Source organism: Solanum verrucosum, unplaced genomic scaffold, assembly GCF_900185275.1.
Source record: "Solanum verrucosum unplaced genomic scaffold, falcon-dt-bn FXZP01000020.1, whole genome shotgun sequence".
In the NCBI taxonomy this organism is placed as follows: domain Eukaryota; kingdom Viridiplantae; phylum Streptophyta; class Magnoliopsida; order Solanales; family Solanaceae; genus Solanum; species Solanum verrucosum.
The window spans coordinates 408732-418366 of record NW_026019903.1 but is presented as its reverse complement, the minus strand read 5'-3'; the positions used below and the strand labels follow the sequence as shown (position 1 = coordinate 418366).

Here is a 9635-nt window from a genome sequence, read left to right as displayed (position 1 = left end):
TCAAATACACTTGTTTTTTTAAAATTTTTTTAAAATAAGCCATCACCTAGTTGTGGACCTAAGCTGTGGGGGTTAGGCTTGACCCCTACCACATTTATTCATATCATAACAAAGAATTACAATTAGTTAGAGAGGGACATAGACTTAATCTCTAACTTGTTGAGGGAACACGAGAAACAAGTAAGCCAAAAAATTATGACGAAAGGATTAGCATGTACAAGTTCCTTTCACACAAACTGTAAAAAAAAAAATACACTTTTCATATATATCTCCTTCTCATAGAGGGAAATTGTCATTTATCCAAAAGTATTAAACCTTTATAGTATCCTTTGCTATCAACATATATATTGGTGATTATCATAGAGTCAAGTTCTATATGTTATTTGCAATATTGAACCACTGACTTATTGTTAGTACACTCAACAGGAAGTGAGAAAGCCATTTAATAAAATTTTCATTGCTTCACTTTCTGGCATTGACCTGAAGGCCAAAACGTTTTATAGAATGTATAACGTCGTTATTCGATTTATGGACTTATAATATTATGATTGCTACCACAACTTTGATAAAACGTCTATCAACAACAGCTATTCCTTTTAAATCAAATATTACAAGAACGAAAATTAAAAATTACTTTTAATTATCGAGGAACCTAAAGTTAAATTATTCCTTAATTGAAAGAAGAAAAAGTTTTACCAACACAGGTAAGTAATCTTATCAGATTCATCAAGTTAAGATCGAGCAATAAAAAGAAAACCATTAAGTTAATTAATTAAATTACTTATAACTCCATCCTTTAGTGGGTTTCTTATTTTTCGAGAGTCTAACAATTTAAACTTGACCGGAAATTTGCGAGTGTAATCTTAAAAAAAAAGAAAATTGAAATGAAATTTATATATTTGTAAACTATGTAAAAAATACTATAAGTCACAATAATTGACAATTCAAAATAATTAAAAGATATATCAAAATTTACGATTAAACTCTAATTATAACACGTAAATTAACCCATTTTTTTAAAAATGATGAAAAAAGTGCATAATTAAACAAACACAAAATAAGATACTCAAATTACTGCATAGTAATTGAGTATAGTATATATACAACGTTCAAGGGTTTAACAACCCTTGATTTATTTAATACATATATTATATAATAAAATTTAACTAACACCATTGCGAAGCATTATTCCCGGTGAACCACGCAGTTGATTTAACTGATTCTGTAAAATAAGACAAAAAGAACAAAAATAAAAATAAATAGATATTAATTATATATTTTTTAAATAGATAACTGAAAAAATTAGTTTACGCTAGCTATTACGTGTCACAGTTGATGGTCCTGGAGATAGGGATGTTGAGGGATACACCGCACTTGCTAGGGAGAGCTTGTGCAGCATCATCTTTAAGGTTGGCGTATCGATTCGCTGCGGCCTTAAGACAATTGCAAGCGGTCTTCCTTTCATCAGCTGACTGAGCCATACCATTTACGGTTTTCACCCCGCTGCAACATGCTGCACTAGGCTCGCCACCCTGTGTCAGGTATGAGATACATGGTGTCATATTAGCGTCTACTTGACCACAAGTGACTCCGCCCTGTTGTTCTAACCGACCAGCTATTGCTAGCTGGACCACGGCTAGGACAACTAGAGCTAGTACTATTGCAACAGTTTTCATGATGACTTGATTTAATTTAAGTTGTATGTATAGAAATATTATTTTTTTATGGAATGAATATAATTTAAAATTGAGTGTAGTGTATTTATACTAATTTGGAAACGGTAAACGATGAATAAAGTGTGTCACAATTTACAAATTTGTTGTGTTAGTTTGTTTTTTTCTTTGATTTAGCATATATTATGGCATGATATAGGTAGGCACTAGCAAAGATGAGAATGTTATACTAATTTTGTTTTTTTGTTTCTTTATTACGAGTGATACTGCACTATTCTCGTGGTACCTCTACATCAGCATATTTAACTCTACTTTAATTAGATGCGTACTGAATAACCTCTATCATATGTAACAGTTTGCAAATTACACGAGATCTATTGTCATTCATTAGAGTATGTGTCAACTGTGTAATTTTTACATGAAATTAAATAAAAATGTTGTCAAAAGAAGGATCAGAGTACAAAAACCAAATCATCTCAATTTCTTGTGTGAATTTTTACATATATTGTCCAAGTTTTATAAAAAAAATTTGCATATTCAAAAGTTCATGGGAAGTATTTTCCCCTCAATCTTAATTTATGTGTCATGTTTTCAATGTCGTCTCTGAGAAGATAGATGAAAAACTGAGGATTGATATATTGATACACAAGTCATTCCCAAAGAGAGGAAGATTCAAGTATGTTTGATATAATATATTAAATGAGGTGGAGTGTAGGTCAGTTAAAAACTCTCACATTCAAAAGATGAAGATAGCAAAATTGAGGATGCTTATAAGATTAGATGGATGTGTGGATGTACCAGCAAAGACAAGATTAGGAATGAACATATACATTGTGGCAAACCCCCATTCCTCTATGATTAATATTCAGTTAATTCGAACTTGAGCCCGAATATTAAATCCAATTTTTTTATTCTTTCTCTTTCCTCCCTTATTCTGAAAAGGGAGAAGGGAGAAAAGAGGGGGAGAGGGAAGTAGCCTCTATAGACAAGAAGCAAGAAACACGACTGAGATGGTTTAAGCATGTGAAGAGAAGGAACACGAACGTTAAGTGAGGAGGTATGAGAGGCTGATAATATTAGGTTTGAGGAGAGATAGAGATAGACCAAAAAAGAAAATTAATAGGGAGAGGTGATTTAATTGTGTTGTTGTATTCTTTTATTTGCATCAATTTTTTTATTTTTGATAAAGTAATTTTAAACTTTTTCTTAAATTTTTTTAATAAGATAATTTATAGTGACAGAAATACCTATGACCTTTTTTCAAACAAGTTTCAAAAAATTGTTTTATAACTCCATGCCTCAGCCACATAAATCGCGATGGATAAGGTACAGTTAATCAAGAACAATTGATAACTCAAAATATTCTTTTAAAAGAAACCTTTAAAATAATAATTAAATTAAAAAAAATAACTCAACAACTAATGATATTATCACAAGGACATAAGAATACCTTTTTGAGATTGAAAATAAGAAGAAATTAAATCTAATAAATTAAAATTAATTGGACCCGTACTGAGAAGTCATATTATTGTGCGGGACTTATTTATTGATCCCAAAAGCCACATCTTCGGCTAGTTTGGGCAAATATCCTTTATAAGCCCACATTTATATTTTATTTTTAAAATTAAAATTAAAACAATATAACTTTTGAAAAAAAGTCGTTTTAAAAAATATTGGACTCTGGTTTAATAGTTGATCATATATTGCTTAATTTTATAGACAAAGCATTAAAATATCATCTAGTATTTATAATTGCTTACAAAATTTTAGACTGTGATCTAATGTTTTTTCATAATTTTTTTTATTTTCAAAGAAAATTTTTAGACCACAATTTAGAAAGTACATAAAAAATATTACTATTCTAAAAAAATATTAAAAAATTTGAACTCCCAGAAGTCTTATCCCAATATCATAATTTTGGATGGTAAAGTCTAAAGTCTAATCATGTGCGGGTCTTACTATTTTCTTGTGTCCAATAGATAAATGTTGTATAATAATACTTGTAAAGATAAAAATAATTAAAACGGAAAATTACACCGAAGGATCTTGAAAGTAAATGGTCTTGAAATTTTGACCTCGTGAGTAGATCTTTAAGATCAATAGTTTGAAAGTTTTATTCATGAGACAAAGCTTATTAAACTTGATATTTTGGTTTTAAAATTCCCTGTAATTGGACATCAACATCCCTACCTTATTCATTCATTCTCTCTCTAATTATTTTTCCTATTTTTTGGTATCATAAGAAAATTTATATATACATTATTTAAAATCCAAAAAATTGATGGACTAAAATTGACGGACAAAATCAATCACATCAATAATTTTATTTTTTACAAAAAGAAAATCGATAAAATCCATTAGTTTTTATTTTATTTTATTTCTTAAGAAAATTGGAGGACTTTTATTGGTTATTTTTCATTCAAAAATGTGTGAAAACTATAAACAAAAAATTAAGTGGGTGTTATTGAATTTTGTTTGGGGTCTTTTGAAGAGTCTAAATCTCAAATTTTAGGGAGTTTTGAGAAGATTTAAAGTGGTTTTGGGTGAATTTTCATATTTGGGTTTAAGGTAAAAGATGAACATTTCAGATTTTGTCGAGAATATCATTAATTAATAAAAGCGTGCTCTATCTAATAACTTAAGTTTTTAGATAAGATGGTCATACACTTTAACATGGTATCAGATGAGATAGAGGTCCTGAATCAAATCTCACTGCCACTCAAATTAAAAAAAAGTATTTTTCCATGTGCTTGGCCCAGTGCTCTAAAAGACTCTGTTGGGACTCGCCCTGAGGCGGGGCTCTAGCAAAACGCCCAGAGACTCAAGTGTGGGCTTAGTTCTATAAGACTTACACTCCAAGCGCCCGACTGTACGCCCTAAGCATGCACAAATCATATATTAAAATCTTTAGTTAACATTGTTGACCCTCATAATTCTTGAGTAAATGAATGAAACTTAGTAACTTTTTAATCTATAGAGATAAGAAGATTGAGAGTAACTCAAACAACAAGTTGTATCCCATCTTTACTAATTTGTAACACTATGGAGGTGATTATATATTACATAACATTTCTTTTTAAAATACGTAGCAAAATTTTATTTTTTCACTTATGATTGGTCTTCATGGTTTTGTCATATGTCTCAAAATTATCATATTTTATTTAGCTCTTTGAAAGTAATTTTATTTATATTCATGATAGAGTGATGTTTTTATTATAATACTAGTAAGTTTTATTGATTATTTTCTTTTGGGGGTAAATTGTATAGTATGATAGAAATATCTTTCTAGAAATAATGATTATTTTATTATTAGAAAGTTAAGATGTTAGATTATTTATACTTGTATAATGTTAGAAGTTTTATTTTCTATGAGTTTCTTTAATCTTATTTGTAATTATTTCAAAATATTGATGTATTTTTATAATTTTGTGTTATTATATTATCATATATATATATATATAGGTAAAAGAGAACCCTCGGCCCGCCTACGTGGCGCCACCACAAACCAGAATTTCTATTTAATTGATTTAATTCCAAAAAAACTAGCCTTACCTTTTCATGAAATTTTTTGACTTTTAAGAAAAGTTCTAACTTTTATGAAAAATTGTGACTTTTATGAAGAGTTGCGACTTTTATGAAAAATTGTGACTTTTATGAAAGGTTTTGACCATTCCGAAGGGTTGTAACTTTTCCAAGAGTTGTGACCTTTCCGATAAGTCACAATAAGCTTTGTTCACACTACCCTTTGTTGTTTATAAATAGAGAAATTTCCTGCCACTATTATTTTTAGGTTTTTTCCTGCTATAGGGTAGTCAAATTCAAATATATTAATTAAGCTTCTTTTGAGGTTTGTTTCATTTCTCAAAGTTTTCTTCCTCCTTTTTCATGGAGCTTGATCTTTACTATAAGTCATAGTGATTCATGTAACTATGACAATTTCTTTTTGCTATTTTGATGACTTTTTTTTAACTCTATTAAAAATTTCGGCAAGGATGATTGAAAATTGATCTTCTCTTTTGTCCCTTTCTACAGGTTTCTTAATAAAAACAAAGAATATTGATTTCAATTGCAATGCGACATTACTACTCTTGCACCTCTCAGTCCACGACTCATAACGTTGCTGAAATGGTTGAATTCATTACATTTGGTTGTTCAGTAAACAAAACTTTCATTTCTGCCACTATTATTTGTCGTTTTTTTTTTTCGCTATAGAAGAGTCGAATTCAAATCCATTAATTAAGCTTCTTATGAAGTGTGTTTCATTCCTCAAAGTTTTCTTCCTCCTATTTTAATGAAGCTTAATCGTTTACTATAAGTCAGAGTGATTGATGTATCTATTGCAATTTCTTTTTGCTATTTTGGTGACTTTTTTTTAACTCTGTTAAAAATTTCATTGAGGATGTTTGAAAATTTATCTTCACTTTTGTCCCTTTCTACAGGTTTCTTCATATACTTTTTCGGAAAATTGTTTGTGGGTTGTGCTATATTTGATAGCACACAACAGCAAATATGTGATAACTAATACAGAACCAATGATGAAGTTTGTCAAAAGAACCAAAATGATTGCTCTCTTGCTTGCCACAATTAGTATATTATTTTGATTGTTTTTTCTTAGGTACATACATTTTGTATGTCATTGCACTCTTCCTAGAATATTAGTATAGAGACAATTAGTCCACTTCTTTTATCGCAAGTTAACTAATTTGCCATATTTCTTCGTCTCTTCTTTTTGGACATAATAAGAGATCAAGGTTTCTTGAACCTAACAAATGTACAAAATACACTATAAAAAATAGTTTTTATCGGCAATAAACGAAGAGTGCTAGAGCCTTACCGACATTAATTAATTGTCATTAGATCCAATGTTGCTATAGACTTTAGGGACATTTATAGAGAGTACCAATTGCCTCTGAAAATAAATATTTAGCGACAATTAAGCTATTAATTATCGTTAAAGAACATTTTTTCGGTAGTGATAACTCTTTCTTTTGATAAATGTTTTTTGTTTTTTTTTTTTAATAAAGAAGTAATAACTCTTTCTTTTGGCTTCTTTCAATTAAATTTGTGAACTGTAAACTTGAATACAGTTCGACATACTAACTTTTAAAAAAATATGTTAAGCAACATGCTTTTTTCTTCTTGATTGTTAGGAAAGTAAGGTCGTCTTTATTATTATTTGTGGATGTGGATATTTGTGAGTTCAAGTGCTTACAAAACTATAATGTGAGATATTAATATGTTATGTGTCACATTTTTTTTAGAATATCTATTTGTGAACAGTTCCATTCAGATGTCACCTACTGATTAGATGATAATTGCATTAATTCTTTGTAAATGCATACTATAACCATAACAATAACTATGGTTCAATTCCAACTAAGCTGGGCCGGTGATATGAAACCTAAGCAATAGTAATGACTATTCTGAGAAAAATGAGGAAAAAAAATTATGATACTAACAATTCTAGGGTCATTTTTAACTTATACATGATACGACATATTATAATAAAAAGAGATTGATGGAGGTTCATAAGAAAGGAGCTGAAGGTCCTCCATTTGAATTTAGTTAATTATGTTTTTGTATGGACACGATGATCCACTTTACTTGAGAGTATTGTTGTTCGATGCTTTTTGGTCTATTCTTTAACGTCTGATGTTGTTTTGTATAACTTCTTGGAATTTAGAAAATTTCATTACTCTGACCAACCATTTCCATGGATATTTTCTTAGACTTCTTTCTTATACTTAACATCTCTCTATGACTCATACTTCTGTATAACAAAAACGAAAATTTAAAAAATATAGCACTTTGAGATTTCGTTTTGCCTTAAGATAAAATGTTCTTGACAATTTAGTGTATGTGTTGAAAATACTAATATTACCGAATGATCATATATAAGCGTAATAAAATAGTTCAAACTCGTGCGAAACCCGGATAATTACCTAGTTATACTATATTTTAAATAAAAAATTTAAACATCCATAGGGCTTACGCCCCACGTATCAAGGCTTACGCCTCGCCCTATACTAAGTAAAACACCCCGCCTCACGCCCGTGCCTTTTAAAACACTGACTTGGCCCATGAAAAAAAGTACTTTTAATAAACGGAAAGGGGTTTACATTTATGCTTAAACCATTTAAACTCTTATTATAGGCAAAAGACATACGTTAAAAGCAAAAATAAGAAAACAAAGTTTATGTATTGATCGATCATTTGAACTCTTATTATAAAAAAAAAAAAACACATTAGTTGAACAACAACATATATACTCAAATTAATTCATAGTAATTTTGAGTATGTTTACAACGTTCAAGGGTTTGACAACCCTTGGTTTATTTAATACATTATAACAACATTGAGGAAAGAATATTCCCAGAACCATCCAGCTGATTTTAACTGATTCTGCAAAAAAAAAAAAAAGGAACAAAATTACTTGTCTGACGTTAATCATTTCATTAGTAAGAAAATAAAAATATAAAATCTTAATTATTTCCAATTTATCTTAAAAATAAATTCATCAGAATAAGTTGAAATAGAAGGATAGAAGAAGTACTACAAAAAAATATTTCATATTATCAATATACATAAGTTAAACTCTTACGTGTCACAGTTGACGGTCCTGGAGATAGGGACGTTGACGGATATGCCGCACTTGCTAGGGAGAGATTGAGCAGCGTCATCTTTAAGGTTGGGGTATCGATTCGCAGCAGCCTTAACACAATTGCAAGCAGTCTTTCTGTCATCAGAGGACTGAGCGTTGCCATTCAAGGTTTTCACCCCGCTGCAGCATGCTGCACCAGGCTCGCCACCCTGTGTCAGGAATGGGACACAGGGTGCCAAGTTAGCATCCACTTGGCCACAAGTGATTGCGCCCCGTGCAACCATTGCTAGCTGGACCACAGCTAGCACAACTAGAACTAGTATTGCAATAGACTTCATGATTACTTAATTTCTTGAATTTGTATATATTGAGATGATTTTTTTTTATGGAATGAATATAATTGTAAATTGAGTGTAGTGTATTTATACTAATTTTGAAACGGCAAAACGGTGGATTAAGTGCGTCATAATTTACAAAATTAGTTGTATTAATTTGTTTTTTTCTTCGTTTTAGTATATATTATGGCATGATTATAGGTAGCACTAGCAAAAATGAAAATGTTATACTAGTTTTGTTTTTTTCTTTAGTGCACATTTCTCGTGGGTACCTTTACATCATCATTTAACTTTACTTTGGAGTGTGGATATAGACAACATTTTTACTAATAGAAAGTAATATAATTTAGGATCAAGCTATATAGTATCCTAATATTAGTATATTAATTTAATATAATTTATGATTAGAATGTATAATTCTAAATACTACAGAATAATATGTAGTCATAGTAGGGCTATATAAGCACAATCTAAGAAATTTTTTAACGTTAAGAGTTGATATTATTTATAAACATCTTATCGCTCTTTTACACCTATATAGTGACCAAGGAGATAGATGATCGAGTTATTCTTGTCATTTCTAAGAAAATTCTCCATATCGATTTAGCCCAATGGATCTTGATTAGCCCAAAGAGCTGACCCGGCCCAAAATCAGAAGAAGGTACTTAAGCCCAGTCACTTAACAAAGATTGTACACTGTGATTATGTTTGGAAAAATTGACAATTCTACCCTTATAATTTCCGTCTTATTATTCTGAAATATTTTAAAGACATAGAGAAAATAATTGTCAAAGTATAATAATTAATTAATTAATTAAAGTAAAGATAAGATATAAAATTAGGAGTGGATAAACTTGTTGTCCATCAAATCTGGAGTGCTGGTCGAATTTTACGTACTTCAACAGTCCAAATAATAGCTGGTAAATCCCAAATTAAAAATAATATATATATATTAAAATTAAAAAAATATAAAGATAAATAGAAGCTTAGTATTAAGATAAAAGTCTTTGCTTGAGTTAGTATATT

At 29.7% G+C, this 9635-nt stretch overlaps 2 protein-coding genes across 2 annotated transcripts; both read right to left on the bottom strand.

Moving 5' to 3' along the window:
* Positions 1-963: 963 nt before the first annotated feature.
* Positions 964-1729, bottom strand: LOC125820659 (non-specific lipid-transfer protein 1-like). The gene is made up of 2 exons (XM_049500079.1): positions 1324-1729; positions 964-1222 (listed from the first exon to the last, which is right to left on the bottom strand). Exons 1-2 carry the CDS (start codon positions 1674-1676, stop codon positions 1213-1215), a joined length of 363 nt encoding a protein of 120 aa, XP_049356036.1. The 5' UTR covers positions 1677-1729; the 3' UTR covers positions 964-1212.
* A 6142-nt stretch (positions 1730-7871) lies between these two features.
* LOC125820668 (non-specific lipid-transfer protein 1-like) lies at positions 7872-8670 on the bottom strand. The gene is made up of 2 exons (XM_049500091.1): positions 8275-8670; positions 7872-8075 (listed from the first exon to the last, which is right to left on the bottom strand). Exons 1-2 carry the CDS (start codon positions 8610-8612, stop codon positions 8066-8068), a joined length of 348 nt encoding a protein of 115 aa, XP_049356048.1. The 5' UTR covers positions 8613-8670; the 3' UTR covers positions 7872-8065.
* Between the last annotated feature and the right edge of the window lie 965 nt (positions 8671-9635).

Bases quoted from the DNA above. Each gene is read 5' to 3' on its own strand.
- LOC125820668 (XM_049500091.1), bottom strand. From the start codon at position 8,612: ATGAAGTCTATTGCAATACTAGTTCTAGTTGTGCTAGCTGTGGTCCAG.
- LOC125820659 (XM_049500079.1), bottom strand. From the start codon at position 1,676: ATGAAAACTGTTGCAATAGTACTAGCTCTAGTTGTCCTAGCCGTGGTC.